The sequence below is a fragment of the Dipodomys ordii genome, unplaced genomic scaffold, assembly GCF_000151885.1.
Source record: "Dipodomys ordii isolate 6190 unplaced genomic scaffold, Dord_2.0 Scaffold266, whole genome shotgun sequence".
NCBI classification, from domain to species: Eukaryota; Metazoa; Chordata; class Mammalia; order Rodentia; family Heteromyidae; genus Dipodomys; species Dipodomys ordii.
The window spans coordinates 354,370-376,141 of NW_012267482.1; the positions used below are offsets into that span (position 1 = coordinate 354,370).

The 21,772-nt window shown below is 51.6% G+C and overlaps 1 protein-coding gene across 2 annotated transcripts in view; it reads left to right on the forward strand.

Annotated features, from left to right (window-relative positions):
* Itpr2 (inositol 1,4,5-trisphosphate receptor, type 2) overlaps positions 1-21,772 on the forward strand; it is a 153,343-nt gene that overhangs the window by 60,436 nt on the left and 71,135 nt on the right. For both annotated transcript variants that reach the window (XM_013036243.1, XM_013036244.1), the window contains 12 exons: positions 1,211-1,462; positions 2,371-2,515; positions 4,046-4,196; positions 5,487-5,680; positions 6,367-6,490; positions 9,422-9,479; positions 11,323-11,488; positions 12,619-12,792; positions 18,154-18,243; positions 18,604-18,729; positions 19,520-19,642; positions 21,217-21,417. In XM_013036243.1, the coding sequence (XP_012891697.1) occupies positions 1,211-1,462; positions 2,371-2,515; positions 4,046-4,196; positions 5,487-5,680; positions 6,367-6,490; positions 9,422-9,479; positions 11,323-11,488; positions 12,619-12,792; positions 18,154-18,243; positions 18,604-18,729; positions 19,520-19,642; positions 21,217-21,417 (1,804 nt within the window). The remainder of the gene's footprint in view (positions 1-1,210; positions 1,463-2,370; positions 2,516-4,045; positions 4,197-5,486; positions 5,681-6,366; positions 6,491-9,421; positions 9,480-11,322; positions 11,489-12,618; positions 12,793-18,153; positions 18,244-18,603; positions 18,730-19,519; positions 19,643-21,216; positions 21,418-21,772) is intronic.

Below are 21,772 nucleotides of genomic sequence, written 5' to 3' on the forward strand. Positions count from 1 at the left end.
TTTTCTTTTTCTCTTTCCCCCTCCTTTCCTCCTTCCTTCCTTGCCCCTTCCTTCCTCCCTCCCTTCCTTCCTTCCTTGCCCCTTCCTTCCTTCCTTCCTTCCTTGCCCCTTCCTTCCTTCCTTCCTTCCTTCCTTCCTTCCTTCCTGTCTCTGTCTGTCTGTGTCTGTCTGTCTGTCTCTCTCTCTCTCTCTCTCGTGCCAGTCCTGGGACTTGAACTCAGAACCTGTGCACGGTGCCTTGGCTCTCTCTTTCAAAGCTGGTGTTCCTCCATTTTAGCCACATCTCCACTTCTGGCTTTCTTCTTCTTCATTCCTCCCAGCTGGCCTCCGACTGTCGGTCCTCAGATCTCAGCCTCCTGAATAGCTAAGGTCGCAGGTGTGAGTCACTAGCGAGAGCTCCCATTCTGTGTGGGTTTCCACCGATTCTGTGAAACTCTAGAGTCCTGTCGGCCTGCTGGCTGAGTGGTTAGGACGGCTTGAGACATTCAGAAGGGACGTTTGTGTTTTGCAGCGTGTTTCCTGCTCATTTCTTGCGTGTGTTGCTTTGTGGGGACAGGGTGGGCAGCTCAGCACTCGGTGGTGGATTGAGAGCACGTAGGACCCATTTGAGGGGCAGAAGGCCAGCCTGGCTCGGTCAGGCGTGGCCAGTCCGGCTCTGAGCGGTTTAGAACAAATATGACGTTGGGTCTCAGAGGATGTGGCCGTGGTTACTAACGCTGAAGGCAGCTCTTCACAGGCCCACGCAGGAGAGCAAGACCCTGGCCAGGTTCTGTCAGTCTAGGGCAGAATTTAGGCCACTGGCTCCCGCCTGGCATCCCAGCTACTCAGGAGGCTGAGATCGGAGGATCGTGGTTCAAAGCCAGCCCGGGCAGGAAAGTCCGTGAGACTGATCTCCACGTATCCACCAAGAAGCAAAACACCAGACATGATGCTGTGCCTCATGTGGTAGCGTGCTCGCCTTGAGCTCAGGGACGGGGCCCAGGCCCCGAGTTCAAGTCCCCCCACTGACCAAAACTAGCCTCACAGACGCCCCCCGAACGAGACAGTGTGGCAAAGGCCACGGGCCGCAGTCCCCTCTGTGCTGACGTGGCTCTGGAGCCTGGGCTGAGTCCGGCAGATGCTGGGGCCTGGGCCGCCCGCCCTGGAGCGGGGCCGGGGGGGGGGGACAGGGTCCTGGGCAGGCAGTGATGGCCACCCCCCCCCCCCCCAGGTACCAGCTCAACCTGTTCGCCAGGATGTGCCTGGACCGCCAGTACCTGGCCATCAACCAGATCTCGGCGCAGCTGCCGGTGGAGCTGATCCTGCGCTGCGTGGCGGACCCGGGCCTGCCCTTTGCCCTGCGCGCCTCCTTCTGCCGCCTGCTGCTGCACATGCATGCCGACCGCGACCCGCAGGAGTCAGTGGTACCCGTGCGCTACGCGCGCCTGTGGACCGAGATCCCGGCCAAGATCTCCATCCACGAGTACGTGTGCCACCCCCGCCCCCCGCCACGGCCGAGCGCCGAGGACCGGGGCTCGGGGCCAGCCCAGGCGGGACAGCCTCCCATGAGCCGGCAAAAGGCAGAAGTGGAGCTGTGGCTTAAGGGGTGGAGCGCCAGCCCTGAGCTCAGGGACAGTGCCCGGGCCCCACCACCGAAAGACAAAAAAGAAAAACAAAGAAAGACTACCTTGTCCCTGCCCTTCAGATCCTCTCGTCCCGGGGCTTGAACTCGAGGCTGGTGCTCTACCACTTAAACCATAACTCCACCCCGGGCTTTTGGCTGGTTTGGTGGAGATACTCGTCTCACGGACCTCCCTGCCCGGGCTGGCTTCCGTCCCCAGACCTCAGCCTCCCAAGCAGCTGGCGGCAGGTGTGAGCCCCCGGCACCCGGCGGAGGTCTCTTTGGAGCCTCCTCCTGGAAGCCAGCACGCGCAGCTAGTGACGCGCCCTCGAGCTCTGTGTGGATTATTTCCTTCACAACAACGGCCCCCGAGCCGCGCACACGCACTGACGTATCCAGCACGGCGTGTGGTTGGCTTTTTAACGCTGTTGGAAGTACCGGGGTTTGAACTCACAACTTTGCACTTGCAGGCAGGTGCTCTGCCATGTAAGCCGTCCCTCTCCTGAGGGGCGTGGGTCCGCGTGGATGCTGAGCGCTGTGGATGCGTGGGGCTCGCCTTGATGGTGATCCCCTCCTGTCTGCTCTTCCTGCGTAGCTGGTTGGCCCATGGGTACCACCCTGCCCCGCCGTCAGTTGAGATGGGGAGGGGGGTGAGGCCATGGCCTCTTGATCTCGGCTCCAGGACAGCTGGAAGCAACCTCGCCCAGCTCGAGTTCCCGCCAAGGCCAAGCGCCGGGAGCAAATTGACGGGTCATCTTCTTTCTCCCCAGATACGATTCCATAACGGACTCTTCCAGAAACGATATGAAGAGGAAGTTTGCACCCACAATGGAGTTTGTTGAAGAATACTTGAAAGAAGTGGTCAATCAGCCCTTTCCTTTCGGGGACAAGGAGAAAAACCAGCTCACCTTTGAGGTACGAAGCAAGTCCCTGTCCAGCAGAGGCTGAACTCGCTCAGCGGGAGAGACTCCCCTCCTCTAACAGCTACTCTGTCCTGGCAATGGCCAGATGCGCTCACGAGGGTGTGACTCTCTCTGCTGTTACTAACACGTAGCTTGGGTGGTGTGATCCCTCCTCGAAGTGTATCTCAGATAACTGTATGTGATAATCTATGAATCACCGCCGCCCTTGCTTGCTGGTCTATTTTGGGGGCAGTGTTGGAGCTCGAGCTCCGGGCCTCATGCTTTTTCAACTTGCTGGGCCTCTACCGCGTGAGCCTGGCCTCCAGCCTGCTATTTTGCTGGTTATGTTGGAGATGGATATTTTTTTTTTTGTCCAGCTGGCTCAGTCACTTGCCGCGGTTAAAGGCATGAACTACATGGGCTTGGCTTTCTCTTGTGTGGGTTTGTTTGTTTTTGTTTTGTTTGTGTCAGCCATTGACGCGCAGTGTTTTTATACTGTGGGATTTTTACCATTTTCACGGAAGTGATGGTAACTTCATTGAACTCACTGCAAGGACCTTAAGCAGTGTTCTACTTACCTGGATGACTTGGTAGATGCTCCAGAGGTCATGATTCTAATGTCAACGTCCTGAACTGCCTCTCAGGCTTATCACCCCTTGAGTAGACTTGCCTAAGCCCAGTGTGGTGGTTTTTTCTTTTTTAGTTTAAGAATTTTCTTGCCTGGTAAAAGCTATTATTTTTTTCTGAAAATAATAATAATAAAAAAAGGGCCAACAAGCCCAGTGTTGGTGGCTCACGCCTGTCATCCCAGCGACTCAGGAGGCTAAGAGCTGAGGATCATGGTTCAAAGCCAGCCTGGGAAGGAAAGTCCGTGAGACTCTTATCTCCAATGAACCACCAGAAAACCAGAAGTGGCGCTGTGGCTCAAGTGGTAGAGCGCCGCGACTTGAGCTGAAGGGCTGAGGGACAGCGCCCAGGCCCAGAGTTCAAGCCCCATGACCGACACCTCCACAACAAAAGAACAATGATCTGGGGAAAAAAGAAAGAAAATGTAAAATGCCGAAGCCTAACGAGCCAATGAGGGGCCCAGCGCCACTTCCGGCTTTTTTTCTTTTTGCTTATGTGGTGCTGAGGCATCGAACCCAGGGCCTCAGGCATGCAAGGCAAGCGCTCTACCACTGAGCCACCTGCCCAGCCCTCCAGGAGCCTTTGAACTCCAATTAACTACACACACCACCAGAAGAGAGCTGTGGCTCAAGTGGTAGAGCACCCAGCCTGAGCAAAAGAAGCCCAAGGACGGTTCCCAGGCCCTGAGTTCAAGCCCTAGTATGGGCCAACAACAACACAAACGGCAAGCAAGATCTCGAGGCCCTGAGTTCAAATGCTAGTGCGCATGTGCGTGTGTGTGTATGCACACACACGCGCGCGCGCACACACACACACACACACACACACGGAGTTTAGAAGCACCTGAACTGATACTGACTTTTCTTTTTTCATTTCCCGATGGCTCCTCTCTGTCCGCTTTCTGTTCCACGTGCAGGTGGTTCATCTGGCCCGGAACCTGATCTATTTCGGATTTTACAGCTTCAGTGAGCTGTTAAGACTCACCAGGACACTCTTGGCCATTCTGGACATTGTGCAGGTGCCAATGTCATCCTATTTGGAAAGATTAAGCAAATTCCAAGATGGAGGTAAGTGCTTTGGAGAAACGTGTATATATATACATATTTTGGTTATTAAACAGTGGTGATCTAGCAATCAAATCTAGCGAGACATGGCCATTATGGTGTAATTCCTCAGATCTGGGCCTAGAACACAGAGTCAGCAAGTCTTCCGTTGAGGCTGAGCCAGGGTGGGATGGATTTACACACTGGCTTCTTATGGACTTTCCTGTCCAGTTTGGTTTTGAACCACGACCCTGCCGATCTGAGCTAGGGATTTCAGGAGTGAGCCCCCAGGCCCTGGCAAAGAGCGGCTTTCTTGTCCATTCAGAAAACTCGTGTGGCCAATTCACCCAGACCCCGGAGAGGCCCACGTTCAGAATTACCAACCGCAGCGCCTCTCATTCTCTCCCTCCCGCTGTTTTCAAGTGGCTGTGACCACATCTCAGCAGGCTGTGCTGTGCTGATGCTTTGCCTTGCTTAACAGTCATCATTTTCTCTCCATGGCGTCCATCCCCCATTCACTTTTATTAGTGAAATTGATCTTTTGAGTAGAGTAAGAAAAAGCTCCGTCAAGCAGTGTTCTTTGCTGGTCTGTGTAGGGATTAAAGCAAATGCACGCACCAGCTGATAAACTGTACGTCTGAGACATTCTTTGAAAACTATATATATATAATTTTTGGTCGGTTGTGGGGCTTGAACTCGGGGCCTGGGCGCTGTCCCTGAGCTCTTCAGCTCAAGGCTGGCGCTCCACCACTTGAGTTACAGCACCACTTCCGGTTTTCTGGTGGTTTATTGGAGATCAGAGTCTCACAGACTTTCCTGTCTGGGCTGGCTTTGAACTGAGTCCCGATCCTCAGATCTCAGCCTCCTGATTGCAGGCGTGAGCCAACGCCTGGCTGCAGATACTATATACTTTAAAAATTGCCCAGTTGTTTGCTTTGCTTTGCTTTTTTTTGGTGCTGTTACTTGGGGCTTGAACTCAGGGTTTTTAGATTTTGTTTGGCGTTTTTTCTTCTTCTCACGACTGGTGCTCTAGCCCTTGAGCCACACAGCTTGGCTTCTGGCTTTTGGCTGGTTAATTGGAGATAAGAATCTCTTGGGGTATCCCAATCAGGCTGGCTTTGAACCTCCTTCCTCAGAGCTCGGCCTCCTGAGTCGCTGGGATGGCAGGCGTGGCCGCCGCGCCCGGCTCCATGTCCTGTCCTGTCCTGAATGCATTTCCCGGTGGGCTCTCGGTCTGATGGAGACGCAGCACCCCTCACAGCTGTGTGGCTCCAGCTGCCGGGGCCGTGGGCTGACCGTGTGTTCCTCGCTCAGGAAACAACGTCATGAGAACCATCCACGGCGTGGGGGAGATGGTGACCCAGATGGTGCTGAGCCGGGGCTCCCTCTTCCCCGTGAGCGTGCCCGATGCGCAGCCCGGCCTGCTGCCCAGCAAGCAGCCGAGCCCCGCCGAGCCCGAGGACGTGACCGTCATGGACACCAAGCTGAAGATCATTGAGATTCTGCAGGTGCGAGCCTGCGGCCCCCATGGGGCCGGCGCGGAGGGGCCTGGGCGCCGTCCCTCAGCTCTTCAGCTCAAGGCGGGCGCTCCACCACCTGAGCCACAGCACCACTCCCAGTGTTCTGGTAGTTCCTTGGAGGGAAGAGTCTCACGGACTTTCCTGCCCGGGCTGGCTTTGAACCGTGATCCTCAGATCTCAGCCTCCTGAGTAGTTAGGATGACAGGCGCGAGCCACCAGCGCCCAGCTTTTATTTCTTATTTTTTAATGAAGTCTTTCCCCCTAATTGAATACAGACTGAGCTAGGAGAAGTGGATCACCCAGCCCGAAAGGCTCTGTGCATTTCCCTGAAGCAATCAGATTTATGATCATAAAAGGTTTTCAGTCTCCTGTAGGAGTCCCAAGCTCAACCCTGAGCAATGCGTGTCCCAGACCCTAAACATCATCTCATAGTTTTCCTTCCTTTGTGTGTATGTGTGTGTGTGTGGGGGAAACCAGGGCTTGAACTCAGGGCCTGGGCGCTGTCTCTGAGCTTCTCTGGCTCAAGGCTGGCACTCTACCACCTGAGTCACAGCGCCGCTTGTGGCTTTTTCTGCGTCTGTGGTGCTGGGGACCCAGGGCTTCCTGCGTGCTGGGCGAGCGCTGTACCGCCGAGCCCCTTGCCCTCACTCTGTGCTTCGGGACATGTCTTGCAGTTCATCCTGAGCGTGCGGCTGGACTACCGGATCTCCTACATGCTGTCCATTTACAAGAAGGAGTTCGGCGAGAGCAACGCGGACGCGTCCGCCAATGCCTCCCCTCACACTTTGTCCCCATCAGGTATCTTTTGTTTGTGTTGGTCCGTCGTGGGACTTGAACTCAGGGCCTGGGCGCCGTCCCTGAGCTTCTGTACTCAAGGCTGGTGCTCTACCGCTTGAGCCACGGCACCACGGCTGCCTTTTGCTAGTTCATTGGACAAAAGACTCACAGCCTTTCCTGCCTGTGTGTCTTTGACCCTCCATCCCCAGATCTCAGCCTCCTGAGTAGCCAGGATTAAAGGCGTGAGCCCGGGCACCTGGCCTCAGGACTTTCTCTGAGAGCCGGGGTTGTAGCTCAATCTGATGCCGGTGCCAGCCCCTGTGCGTGGCTCGCTGGGTCGCGTGGAGAGCCTGCCCTCCATCAGCCAGGTGCCAGCCCCGTGCGTGGCTCGCTGGGCCAGCGTGGAGAGCCTGCCCTCAGTCAGCTGGGCCAGCGTGGAGAGCCTGCCCTCCATCATGGGTGCCAGCCCCCGTGCGTGGCTCGCAGGGCCAGTGTGGAGAGCCTGCCCTCCGTCATGGGTGCCAGCCCCTGTGCGTGGCTCGCTGGGCCGCGTGGAGAGCCTGCCCTCCATCATGGGTGCCAGCCCCCATGCGTGGCTCTCAGGGACAGCGTGGAGAGCCTGCCCTCCGTCATGGGTGCCAGCCCCCGTGCGTGGCTCGCTGGGCCGCGTGGAGAGCTTGCCCTCCATCATGGGTGCCAGCCCCCGTGCATGGCTCGCTGGGCTGCATGGAGAGCCTGCCCTCAGTCAGTGGCCACGCCTGACAAAAGCGTTGTCCCGAGCCCCTTCCCGCCTGCACACAGATGGACATCAGCTCGCCCCAGCGAGCCGTGTGCGCTGGAACTTTCCAGCAGGGCTGTGACCCGGCTCCCCCGCAGAGGAGAACCCAGAAACCTGGCTTCCAGGGACGGCCGGGCAGAGCCAGAGACCTGCTGCTGCTGCTGACGTTGTAAATGATTGGCCTCAGACGCCAGAGCCCTGGAGACGTGAGCTCCAGACACAGGCAGCAGGGCTGGGAGCCCCGAAAACCCATTCTGATGGACCCCACTGCTTTCTTTGTAGCTAAGATTATCTTTCTGGGAAGGACCTCCCTCCTTCCTCCCTCCCTCCCTCCCTTCCTTCCTTCCCTCCTCCCTCCCTTCCTCCCTCCCTTTCTCCCTCCCTTCCTCCCTCCCTCCCTCACTGTTGGTCCTGGGGCTGGAACTCAGGGCCTGGGCGCTGTCCCTGAGCTTTTGCACTCAAACCTAGTTCTCTACCCATTGAGCCACAGCTCCACTTCTGGTTTCCTGGTGGTCATTGGAGATAGAGTCTCATGGACTTTCCTGCCCAGGCTGGCTTTGAACCACGATCCTCTGATCTCAGCCTCCTGCCTGAGTAGCTGGGATGACAGGCGGGAGCCACCAGAACCTGGCCTCTTTTTTCTGCTTCTTCTTTTTAAATTACGTATTTTGCTCTTATTTCATGGCATGCTTTGGGAGAGGAGACCTGGACATTGTATGTGTGTCATTTAAAGATAGAATCGTAATGCGGGAGGTAAGCCATTGACTAAGGTGCACTGTACTCACAAGCAGAACTGAAACGCCTTTGTACAGCTACTTAATAATGATAGTGAAAGAAAAGCATTACAGTTGGTTCACACAGAAAATTCACCCTGTTCGAGAGACACGAGGGAATGTTAGACGCTGTAAGCTTAGGCCGAAAGAGCCTCTGTTTGGAAATGATACACTAGCAGGGCTCACATCTGGATTCTTGAAGAACTTATTCTCCTGATGAGGGGCACTGGTGGCTCTTGGCGGTCATCCTAGCTGGTCTGGAGGCCGAGTCTAAGGACCACAGCTGCAAGCCAGCCCCAGGCAAGAAAGTTTTGAGACTCTTATCTCCAATTAACTAGCCGTGAATTGGTGTAAACTGAGTCATAGCTCAAGTGGTAGCGCTCTGGCTTTGAGCACAAAAGCTCAGGACTGTGCCTAGGCCCTGAGTTCAAACCCTAGGGCTGCCACAATTAGAAGAAAAAGAATTTATCCTCTGGACAGGCACAGCGATGCACACCTGTAATCCCAGCTACCTGGAGGAGGATCGTGGTATGAGACTAGCCCAGGAGGAAAAACACAGGACAAAACCAAAGGACTTGAGACGTGGCTCACGTGGCAGAGCACCTGCTCAGGAAATGCAAGGCCCCAAGTTCAAATCCCAGCATCATCCAAACAGAACACTACCTGTCCATGTGGTCACTAACCTAAATTCTGTGTGTGTGTGTGTGTGTGTGTGCGTGCGTACAAATGTATGACTGTATACACGTATATTTGCTTGATATACCTTGAATATATAGTTGCACCATCTAAGTGACACCTTTTTAAGTGACGCCTTCTAATTTGTAACACGTATGTTGGACTATTGTAGGGCATTCGTTTAAAACATAGTTCATATTAAAAACTGAAATTCAGAATATGTGAAGCCTTGGGTTCAGTATCCAGCAACAAACAAGTAAACACATCAGTTTGAAATGCTAACATCTCAGTGGGACTATTTTGTAATTTTCTAAATTAGTAACATTTGGGGGCACTAAGAAATTGAGGCAAAAGTGTGTGTGTGTGTGTGTGTGTGTGTGCGTGTGTGTGCGTGTGTGTGTGCGTGTGTGTGTGCGTGTATGTATGTGTGCGTGTGTGTGTGTATGTGCGCACGTGTGTTTGCTGACACTGGTGCCTTCACTTGGCTTTTCACTCAAGGCTGGTGCTCCACCACTTGATTCATGCCTCCCGTCCAGCGTTTTGCTGGTTAGCTGGAGATAAGAGTGTCACAGATCTAAAAGCCCTGACCCTGCAGATGTCAGCCCCCCAAGGGACTAGGATTCCAGGTGTGAGCCACTGGCATCTGGTCAGCAAGCTAATGAATGTTCAGGTAAATGTCAGAGCTTCTGACATGATAAAAATGGATTCCGCCCTTGATCTTTGCAGCTGCTGTTCCTGACATTGATGAAATCGCGGCCCAGGCGGAGACCATGTTTGCCGGAAGGTATCGTACGCTTGCGGCTCTATCTCACCGGTGAACGGGATCCTACCTAGTACCTTCCGGATAACTAACCACACTCACCTTCCCGCATCGATTCGGGAAGCTTTTAATTTATTCTAGAGGAGAAAGCACTGGTTTTTCTTTAGGTAGGTAATGAAGGGGTGGGGCGCGGTGGCTCCCGCCTGCCATCCCAGCTACTCAGGAGGCTGAGAGCTGAGGATCACGGTTCAAAGTCCATGAGAGTCACCAAAAACCTGTGGCTAAAGTGATAGAGCACCGACCTGGAGAGAATCATCTAAGTGACGTGGTCAGATCCTGAGGTCAAGCCCTAGTACTCCCTTCCCTGGATGTGTTTTGAATTTTATCTCAGATATTGAGAGTCATTATATAATATCTTTTAACCCTCAGGTATCATATCCTTTAACGCTCAGATAGAAATATTATTGTGTCTAATACAATATTATGTCTCTATCTTAGACATTGGAGACGGGAAGTGAACATCTTTTAGTATTATTGCTAACTTTGCATGTGGGAAATAAAGCTCTTTTCCTGCCAATTGGAAGCATCCACAGTTAAAGAAAATGAGATCAGGGCTGGGCAGGTGGCTCCATGATAGAGTGCTCACCAAGCATGCCTGAAGCCCTGGGCTTGAGTTCTCAGTACCACAGACACAGAAAGAGCCGGAAGTGGCGCTTTGGCTCAAGTGGTAGAGTGCCAGCCTTGAGCAAAAGAAGCTCAGGGACAGCACCCAGGCCCTGAGTTCAAGCCCCAGGACAGGCACAAACCTGCAAATAACATGAGAAGATTAAAAAAAAAATCTATGCTAAGGTTTTTTTTTTTCCCTTTTACTTACTTTCTTTTTTTGGTTGTATTTGTTGTTAGAAAGACAATTCAGAATTCAGGGAACCATTCTAATGGTAGTAGCTTAGGAGATCTGAGGATCCAAATTTGAAGTAAATAAGAGCAGAAAACTCTCTGAGACTACAATTTCCAAAACAATCAGCAAAAACCTGGACTGGGTGCCCAGCTCAGGTGGTAGAGCATCAGCTAAGCAAACAAAAACCTCAGTGTGAGGTCCGAGGTTCAAACTCTGGTACCAGAAAAGGCAAAGAAAAAGAAAGGAAAAAAGAAAAAGGGGAGAAAGGGAAAAAGAAAGGAAGGAAGGGAGGAGGAAGGAAGGAAGGAAGGAAGGAAGGAAGGAAGGAAGGAAGGAAGGGAGGAAGGGAGGAAGGAAGGGAAAGAAAGACGTTAAGAACTGGGCAGGTGCTGTGGTGCGTCTCTGTCCTCCAAGAATTTAGAAAGCAGAGGCTTGAGGATTTAGAGTTCAAAGCCAGCCTGTATTACATAGAGAAGAACTTGTTTCAGACAGAAGGAAAAAAACAGTGAAAGGAACAACAACATTGAAAAGGTTTTGAGCTCTGGGAAGATTTGTCTTAGTTTTCTTTCTGTTTAGTTGTGTATGTGGATGTCGGTCCTGGGACTTGAACTCAGGGCCTTGGCGCTATCCCTGGGCTCTTTTTCACAAGGCTGGCGCTCTGCCAACTTGAACTGCAGCTCTGTTTCTGGTTTTCTGGTGGTTCATTGGAGGTAAGAGTCTCACGGACTTTCCTGCCCAGGCTGGCTTTGAACTGTGATCCTGATCTCAGCTCTGAGTAGCTGGGGTGACAGGCGGGAGCTGCCACCAGCGCCCGGGTTGGGGTTGTTTCTTCATCAGTGACAGGATAGAAAAAAAAATACTAGAAGATTCTTCTCTTCTACTTCCTAATGTGGGGAACGCGCCGGTACCTGTCTGTCGGGGAGAGCTGGCCCCTGGTGACGTGCGGCTTGGTCGCTTGTGGCTTTCTAGGAAGGAGAACAATCCGGTCCAGCTTGACGAGGAAGGCGGTAGGACATTCCTGCGGGTCCTGATCCACCTCATCATGCACGACTACCCGCCACTGCTGTCCGGCGCCCTGCAGCTCCTGTTCAAACACTTCAGCCAGCGAGCAGAGGTTCTGCAGGCGTTTAAACAGGTGCGCTCGGGCCGGAGGGGAGGCGCTCGCTCCAGATGGTCGAAGCTCACGGCCTGGGCTGGAGGGGTGGCGCTCTGCTCCAGATGGTCAAAGCTCACGGCCTGGGCCGGAGGGGAGGCGCTCGCTCCAGATGGTCGAAGCTCACGGCCTGATCCCGTGCATGACCCGCAGCGGGCTCGCAGCGCTCACACCGAGGCTTGCGGCCGCAGACTTCAGGAAGCGGGGGACACACTCTATGTGCATGTGTCTGGGTGGACTCACACCTGTCATCCCAGCTCCTCAGGAGGCTGAGAGAGGAGGATCACAGTTCAGAGCCAGCCCAGGGAAGGAAAGTCTGAGAGACGCTTATCTCCACTGAACCAAGAAGCAAGCCAGACGTGAAAGCATGGCTCCAAGTGGGAAAGGGCTAGACATAATGAAAAAGCCACTTAGCAGTGGAACACTGGGGCTCAAGGCCAGCTCTGGCACCTACTACACCTACTACTGCTACTACTACTACTGCTACTACTGCTACTACTACTACTGCTACTACCACTACTGCTACTACTGCTACTACTACTGCTGCTGCTGCTGCTACTACCACTATTGATGTCATTTAACATGAATAATAAATATAATGATAGAATAACAACATAATGATTAGCACTCACAGATACAGCCAGGTGAGTTCTCATGGCTCATACATACCTAAAAGACTTATAAACAATGTAGAATTATTCCTTAAGCACCTAGAAAATATTGAAAGAGGCTTTTAGATAGAAAAGAGAAATTTAGGGTGTTGCGTGACTATATTCTGAGTGGAAATCTCGTGTTCACAGGCCAGGTGCCAGTGGCTCACGCCTGTAAGCCCAGCTGACTCAGGAGGCTGAGAGCGGAGGCTCGCAGTTCAAGTTTATGAGATCTGAGGATCAGGGTTCAAAGTTAGCCCATGCGGGAAAGTCTGTGAGACTCTTACCTTTAATTAGCCAGCAGAAAGCAGCACGTGGAGGTGTGGTCTAACACCAGCCTGGACAGCAGCAAGTGCAGATGTGGTCGAACACCAGCCTGGACCATAGCAGCTCAGTGAGCGTGCGTGGTTCCGAGTTCAAGTCCCCATCCAGGCACACCTCACGGGATTCTTTTGCACCCAGGTGCAGCTTCTGGTGTCCAATCAGGATGTGGACAACTACAAGCAGATCAAGGCCGACCTGGACCAACTCCGGCTGACCGTGGAGAAGTCGGAGCTGTGGGTGGAGAAATGCAGCAGCTATGAGAACGGAGAAGGAAATGACACGCCAGGCAAGGGCGGCGAAGATCCCAGCGAGGTCGGTTTGCGGCGTGAGCAACCAAAGGGGGAATTTCTGGGGATTTTGTTTTTGTCAGTCCTGGGTCTTGAACTCAGGGCCTGGGCGCTGTCCCTGAGCTCTTTCAGTCAAGGCTCACGCTCTACCACTGAGCCGCAGCCCCACTTCCAATTTTCAGGTGGTTCAGTGGAGATAAGAGTCTCACAGCCTTGCCGGTCTGGGCTGGCTTTGAACTGTGATCCTCGAATCTCAGCCTCCTGAGTGGCTGGGATGACAGGCGGGAGCCGCAGTGCCCGGCCAGTCAGCACTGTATGATCAGATGCACACAGGCAGTGTGCCTTTGTGTTCCTCTCCTAAGACAGTGGATTCTTTCTTCTTTCCTCTGAGGATAGGATTGTTGCAGAAGCGTTTGTTCGGTGTTGCTTTTAGCTCGAGACCCCAAGTCTATTAAACTCATGAGTGTGATTCTTATTCATGGCTCACTGTACGGGACTGGTTTCTGTTTCGTACTCTGCACACCTGTGGTCTCGTGTGGAGGATGTAATCTATTTTGACTCCTTCACATCTCTCTTCAGGTATGTCTTATTTGTGATTTACTTCACCCATTGAATGTGTGTGTGTGTACGCGCGTGTGTGTGTGAACGTATGCCTCTTCTGGGGTTTAAATTCAGGGCCCCACACTGTGGCTTAGCTTTTTATCACTCAAGGCTGGTAGTCTGCCGCTTGAGCCACAGCTCCATTTCTGGCTTTTTTTGGGTGATTAATTGGAGAGAAGAGTCTCATGGACCTTCCTGCCTGGGTGGGCTTTGGACCTTGATCCTCAGATTTCAGCCTCCTGAGCAGCTGGGATTTGTGGGCCTGAGCCACCAATTGGAAGTTTAACTGTCGCCATTACAGTTGTTGGTTTTGTAGTTCCGCTTTCTCTTTTGTTTGTGTGCAGTGCTGGCGTTGAACCCGGAGTCTCCTATTTGCTAGGTTCCTCCCCCAATTAAGGCACAAAGCCTGGGCCTCTATGGAGAGAGATTGTTTTCCTTTTTTTGGTACCGATCTTGGGGCTTGAACTCAGGACCTTGGGTTCTTGCTTGGCTTTTTTTCTCAAGGTTGGCACCCTACCACTTGAGTCACAGCTCCAACTCTGGATCTTTGCATGGACTTACCCTTCCCAGGCTGGCTTCAAACCTCAGTCCTCAGATCTGGGCCTCCTGGGTAGCTCGGATTGCAGGCCTGAGCCTGCCTGCTTTGTCTGCTGTATCTGCACCCAGGGCCTGTCAGCAGGGGGTGCCGCGAGTCTGGCCCCTTCACCTCCCTTCCCTCCACCTGAGCTGATGCAGGCTTTGGGCGTTTGGTCCCAAGTCTGACACTTGCTGTGATAGCTTCCAGGTTGCAGAACAAGTCTTTTTCTTCAGAGCTGCTTTGTCCTGCATTCTTATAGGGAGCGGGTGACTGAGGATGAGGAGCTCAGAAGGCACCTGGCATTTTCTGTGAGCCTGGAAATGTGCTTACGTAGGTTTCTGTTGAGTTGTTTTGTAGTAGGAGGGTAGCTGGAAGCGTGAGTTAGTTATTCCTGCAGAACGCCTTGAGACGTCTTTACTGGGACATTTGGAGGGGTGGTTACTATGTGGTTTTCAAAAATTTACTTTTTTTTTTTGCCGGTCCTGGGACTTGAACTCAGGGCCTGGGCGCTGTCCCTGATTCTTTTGTTCAAGGCTAGCGCTCTGCCACTTGAGCCACAGCACCACTTCTGGCTTTTTCTGTGTGTGCAGTACTGAGAAATTGAACCCAGGGCTTCATGCATGCGAGGCGAGCACTGTACCACGGAACCACCTGCCCAGCCCTAAGTTATGTTCTTTATAACTGTATGTGCACTTCTTCAGAGGCCTGTATTCATTCATTCATTCATTCATTCGTAACTGTGATTTTATTGGTTGTGTCAAGGATCAGTACACAGACATTTCCGTTTGCACACAGCCCAAATGTCAAAGCCACGAGCTGTTTGGAAAAGTGTTGCAGTGACATTCCAGCTTCGAACCCACAAGCACAGTTTCCTTAGGAGGAAACCAAGTACCCATGTTCCCCACGTCGGTGCTGTGTCCTACCTTCCACCCCGTCCCCGGGTCGCGGCGTGGGCACGCGCACAGTCACACGCAGCCGCAGTCAGGAAAGCTGACGGCCAGGAGCAGGGGGCAGCAGCGCACACAGACTTCCAACAGGACGGATCCAGGGGGGGTTTCCTGCACGACACAGGTCTCCCAGAAAGCAGCACGGGCCTAGAACTTCAAATACGCAAGACACAAAGCGCACAACTGCGACCCCAAAATTGCCATTCACTGTGCTTTGTCGGCCCGGTAGAAACGAACCCCTCACCCGTGGAATGTTAGGGGAAGCCCTGGGCCTGTGTTTGATTTAGAAAAGACTTCATTTGCTGTTGTGAGGCGTTTTAGGATATTTTGTTTTGGAACCATCTTGTGTACAATTTTCGTGTGTGTGTGTGTGTGTGTGAACTGGGGCTTGAACTCAGGGACTAGATGCTCTATCTTGGCTTTTTTTGCTCTTTATCTCCTGGCTTTTGGTGGTTCATTGGACATAAGAGTCTCTTGGACTTTTTTGCCCAGCCTGGCTTTGAACCACGATCTTCAGCCTCCTATGTAGCTGGGATTACAGGCGTGAGCTACTAGAGCTGAGTTGTGTCATTTCCTTTTTAAAAAGTCAATGTCTTGAATCTAACATGCTTGGGAGGGCTCTGACGGTCAAACAGCGCACATAATAAGCACTCATCAAACAACATGCCCAAATGCTTGGTTTAATAGTAGGTCTGCTGTGTAGGGGCTAAGGACTTGGAGACGGGTTCTATCCAGATGCAGAGCACAGGTCTCCTCTGAAGGATGGGGCAGGGCTAGTCAGCCAGTGTGCTGAAGCATCCTAACTACAGCCCAGTGGCAGTGGCCATGCCTGTAATCCCTGCTAACTCAAGAGGATGAGGATTAAGGTTCAGAGACAGCCCAGGCAGAAATGTCCTGGAGACTCTTATCTCCAGTCAACCACCAAAAAGTCAGAAGTGGAGCGGGGGGCTCAAGTGGTAGAGCACTAGCCTTGAGCTGAAGAGCTGAGGGACAGCGCCCAGGCCCTGAGTTTAAGCCCTGCGACTGACAATCAATCAATCAATCAAGTGCTACGCCCCAAGTTCAGGCCCCAACACTGGCGTGTGGGCTCGCACACACACACACACACACACACATACACACTTGAGAAGCAAATGTACATTACGCAAGGGAGCTACATCTTGCAAGCGGAAGCCGTGCCCCAGCATCAGTGGAGACGGCCTGTGGCCGGCTCCCTGGCAGAATCCACACTCAGCCTTTGTGCGTGGCACAGAGCCACTGGCCTTGTCTCCCGCCTTCCCGGCACGTCGACTCTGAGCCGGTTTCCGTGAGGGAGGAGCGGATAGCTGCAGGGAAAGATGGTCTCCCACTGCATGCAATGTTCCTGCTGCCATTTTACTTTCTGTAAAACACGAAGATCAATTGGAAATGCGCCTGCCGACACGGGGAAGTCCCGGGACAACCACCAGTGCGGTCCCCAATGAGCCTGTCTTCTTCTGATGATGCTGTTTTATCCCAGTACCCGGTCACTCTGGTATCAGGACTGGTCTCTAATGAAGAGGAGGAGAGAATGGATTTAGTCACGGGAGCCACGGCACCGCGTCTGGCTTTTTCTGTGTGTGTGGTACTGTGGAGTCAAACCCAGAGCTTCGTGCGTGTTAGGCGAGTGCTCTACCACTGAGCCACCTGTCCAGCCCATTGTGTCATCCTTTTTGAGAGATCAAAGGTAGCACGTTTGAACGAGTTGTGAGCATCAGCAGCGTGAGGAGCTGAAGTGTGTTTCTTTCTAAATATAGGAAGGAGAGATTAACCCAGAAAACCAGTGGTTAAGTCAGCATTGCCCTTTCTGTTGATCTCTTTATTTAGGCTAGAATAGCAGACAACTTGTTGCTCATGAGATCTGTTTGGCTTATCATTATTATTACTCTTATTGTTGTTAGTTCCATTACTGGGGCTTGAACTCAGGAGTCTTCTGCTCTCATTAGCTTCTTCATTCAAGGCTGTGCTCTACTATTTGAGGCACGCCTCCAACCTAGCTTGTGTGTGTGTGTGTGCGCGCGTCCACACGTGTGTGCACCAATGCTAGGTCTTGAACTCAGGACCTGGGTGCTATCTCTTAGCTTTTCCACCCAAGGCTGGAGCTCTACTACTTGAGTTAGTGCTCCATTTCTGGCTTGTTGTTGATTCACTAAAGAGTCTCATAGACTTTCCTGTCCAGGCTGGCTTTGAACCATGGTCCTCAGATCTCAGCCTCCTGAGAAGCTAGGATGACAGGTGGGAGCCTACAGCCTCTTACTTGAGTTTTATTTTGATGTCACAAGAAAGATGATTATAATGAAGTCTTTGGGTCTTTCTGGAATAGCAAATAAGCTTTATGGATATGGTCATGTGAAATACAGTTGATCATTGAAGCTTTGATTTTCCTCTCGTCATTTCCAAGGCTCTGAGTCGTGACTCCAGCGAATGTCAGGATAACCGGGCAGGGAATCTTTGGGTTAAATTGCTCTTTTTTTCCCCTCCGTACTCAGCTGTTGTATCAGGGTCTTTTTTCTTTTTCATTCTTTCCTTACAGTTTATTCCTGAATATGAAATTCTATCTTTTAGGGCTCTGGATTTTCACTCTCCCACACTGTATAAAATCATGACATTTTTTCTGAAAGTTACATGTTTTTACACTAGCCCTATGTATAACTTTTACTTTTGAACTTAACATCTGTGATTAGTAGGGTCATGAATCTTACTGATCTTGTTTTTAGCTTTTATTAGGGTTCAGTCATATTTAAGGCTCACTGAAGCCAAGGAACTGGAAAGGTAATCAAAAACAAGTTGAAGCTGGGCGCCGGTGGCTCACACCAGTCATCCTAGCTACTCAGGAGACTGAGAGCCGAGGATTGTGGTTCCACGCCAGTGTGAGCAAGGAAGTCCATCAAACTCTTATCTCCAATGAGCCACTCAAAATCCAGAAGTGGTGCTGTGGTTCAAGTGGTAGAGTGCTAGCCTTGAGCAAAAGAAGCTCAGGGACAGTGCCCAGGCCCTGAGTTCAAGACCCAGGACTGACAAAAAAAAAATTGAAAAACAACAATGGTTGATAGGAAATGTACTCATGACCTTGCTCACATAACTGTAACCCTCTGTACGGTATCTTCACAGTAAAAAACTTACTAAAAAGTTAGGCTGAGAAAGAATTGATGGCAGAATGGCTGCAGACCGGATGTACGGTGTGGCACAAAATATGTTTGCTAGGAAGATGCGCAGGGTTTAATCGTGGTCGTCTGTGTTTTAGGAATCAAACATTCTAAGTCCTGCACAAGATGGACTGAAGGCACCCCAGATCGACAGCAACAAAAGCAACAACTACCGGACTGTGAAGGAGGTCAGCTGCCGCCAGTGCTTTTCATACCGGTCACAGCAACCTGGAAGATCGCTTTTATAAGGGAGCTGGTGGCTCATGCCTACCATCCTAGCTGCTACTCAGGAGAGTGACGTAGAGGATTGCAGTTCAGAACCAGCCCAGGCTGGAAATCCAGGAGATTCTTGTCTCCAATGAACCAGCAAAAAGCTAGAAGTGGAGGTGTGGTTCAAGTGGTAGAGCACCAGCCTGGATCAACAGATGAGCCAGAGAGTGAATCCCTGAGTTCAAGCCTCAGTACTGGAATAAGATAAAATAACGATAATAGTAACTTCTACTTTGTACTACTGTTGATTGTATGTAATGCTTTATTCCTTTTTAAAGATTTTGATCAGGCTGAGCAAACTCTGTGTACAGAATAAAAAATGTCGCCATCAGCATCAACGACTCCTGAAAAACATGGGTGCCCATTCGGTGGTGTTGGATCTTCTGCAGATACCTTATGAAAAGGTTGGTCCTTTTCGCTTTTGGCTTTGCCATGTGATGTGAGTACTACATGTAAGACAAGGCTGCAGAGAAGTTTTCCTGCTGGGCACTGGTGGCTTGTGCCCGCCATCCTACCTGCTCAGGAGGCTGAGATCTGAGGACCACAGCTCAAAGCCAGCCTGAGCAGGAACGTCTGTGAGACTCTTATCTCCAAAAGCCACCCGAGAGCTGGAAGTGGAACTTTGGTTCAAAGTGGTAGCATCAGCCCTGAGAAAAATAAGCCCACCAAGAGAATGAGACCCTGAGTTCAAGCCCTCAGACCAGCACAAAACACTTAAAAGTACGGGATTTCTCTTGGAGACCCCTCTCCAAGTGCAGAGACTTGCTAAACTTGCTTTGTTGGCTTTAAGAAGGAAGGAGGGGAGGGAAGGAGAGAGAAAAGGAGGGAGAGAGGAAGGGAGAGAGAAAAGGAAGCGGGGAGGGAGGGAGGGAGGAAGGAAGTAAAGCAGAGGGCTAAAGGGGTGGGACAGGAGAAGGAAGCAATAGAAACTCCCAGGAGGGAAAGAGACGGGAAGGGATAGATGTTGGAAGAAATTATGGGAAGTAAGAACAACGGGAAAGGGGAGGGGCAGAGCAAATATAGGAGAAAAAATAATGACAGTCAGAGAAAGATCTAGAACATGGAGGAGAGACACTGAGGAAGGGGAGGGGCCGGGCGAGATGGAGTGGGGGGTGGGGGGGTGCGGCCCCCGCGCTGATGGACGCGTTGGGACCTGGCCCTGTGACTACCCTGGGCTGCTTTCTGATTTTCCAGAACGATGAGAAGATGATGGAAGTGATGAATCTAGCCCACACGTTCCTGCAGAACTTCTGCAGGGGAAACCCACAGAACCAAGCTCTCCTTCACAAACACCTGAATTTGTTCCTAACTCCGGGTGTAAGTACGGTACTGGATTCTCACAGTTCTAACAAAGGGTGCATTCATTTTAGTTCATCAGGATTACTGAACAGTTTATTCAAATCTCATTTTCTTTTCTTTTTTAATCACGCCAGTACCTGGTATTGAACTCAGGGTTTCGCACTCTTGTTTGGCTATTTTGCTCAAGGACAGAACTCAGGGCCCTTCTTCTGGCTTTTGGCTGATTCATGGGAGAGAAGAATCTCAGATTTTTCTTCCCTGGCTGGCTTTGAACTGCAGTCCTCAGATTTTAGCCTCCTGAGTAGCTGGGATGAGCTGTAGCAGCATGTGGCTTACTTATTTGATTGTTTATTCTTGCCTTACAGAGATTCTCTCCCTGAAATTGATGATCTTTTTATTTCCAATTGTTTACAATAAGCTGAAAAACTATGAAGTAAAAGCCTTCATTTTTAGCCGGGTGCTGGTGGCTCATGCCCGTCATCCCAGCTGCTCAGGAGGCTGAGTTCTGAGGATCGTGGTTCAAAGCCAGCCTGAGCAGGAATATCCATAAGATTCTTATCGCCAATAAACTATTCAGGAAAAGATGGAAGTGGTGCTGTGGTTCAAGTGGTAGAGCACTTGCCTTGGGCAAAAAAAAGGTCAGGGATAGAGCCTAGGTCCTGAGTTCAAGCCTCAGGACTGGTAAAAAGTTAAAAAAAATTTAAAAGTTTCACTTTTTGCCTAGCTGATATTAGGAAAAAGTTTTAGTAGACCAAGAGGTTAGTGGAAAACACCAAGGATAAACAATTATGAGAAAGCCAAGGCTGGGGTTAAGTCTGCTTTGTTCAGTGTGTTTAAGCAGATCTTCAGGAAGAGCTAAGGTTGAGTAACAGAGGATTAAATTAATCTGAAGAACTTGTCAACATGATAAGATAATCATTTCCTTTCTCCAGTGAGACTCCTTTCTGAGCTAAATTTCTTTGATGATCTCATTGCATTTGGTAGGAGGCTTGCACAGATAAATATGGCTTCATAGAAAACAATACAGCTGAATTGTGCAATAGTGCTCATGCCTGTAATCCTAACTGCTCAGATCTGAGGATCATGTTTTGAAGCCAGCTGGGGCAGACAAGTCCTGTAAGACTCTTATTTCAAATTAGACAGCAAAAAAAGCTGGACGTGGAATTATGGCTCAAGTGGTGGCGCACCAGTCTTGAGCAAAATAGCTAGCTGAGCACCGCTGGCTCATGCCTAGAATGCTAGCAACTCAGGAGGCTGAGATCTGAGGATCACAGGTTGAAGCCAGTGTGGGCCTGAAAATCAGTGAGACTCTTATCTTCAATTACATCACAGAAAAAGCCAGAAGTGGTGCTGTGGCTCACGTGGTAGGGCGCCGGCCTTGTGCAAGAGGAGATCAGAGCAGCCTCCAGGCCCTGAGTTCAAGCCGTATGACTGGCATAAAACAACATCCCCCCCACCTCTATTTCCAACATGAAAGATGGTGGCTTTTCTTTCCAGTGAGATTCCTTTGCTAGTATGAAGTCGTTGCTGGTCCTGAGCAGGGGTGTGCTTGCACCTCTGTGGGCTGGAGCTGGTCTTTTCTCTCTGCATAGCTCCTGGAGGCGGAGACGCTGCGGCACATCTTCATGAACAATTACCCGCTGTGCAACGACATCAGCGAGAGGGTGGTGCAGCACTTCGTGCGCTCCATCGAGACGCACGGCCGCCATGTGCAGTACCTGCGGTTCCTGCAGACCATCGTCAAGGCCGACGGGAAGTACGTGAAGAAATGCCAGGACATGGTCATGACCGAGGTAGGCCTCTGCCAGACGGGCCGGGCCGGCGGGGCGGGTGGCGCCCCGGGTTCGAGTCCTCAGCACCACTGTCAGGGTAAATCGCACTTTGCCGGAAAACCATGCGGACATCCAAGTACAAAGACCAAGGAACAGATGTATCGCCAGGTCAGGGACCGGAAAGACGGTGTCTCATGAGAGAGCAGTGCGGCTGTTGTGTCCGCTGACCTTTATAACCTGCAGGGGTGAGGGGCAGGGACCCTGGGGTGGCGTCTGCTGACCTCTATAACCTGCAGGGGTGAGGGGCAGGGACCCTGGGGTGGCGTCTGCTGACCTCTATAACCTGCAGGGGTGAGGGGCAGGGACCCTGGGGTGG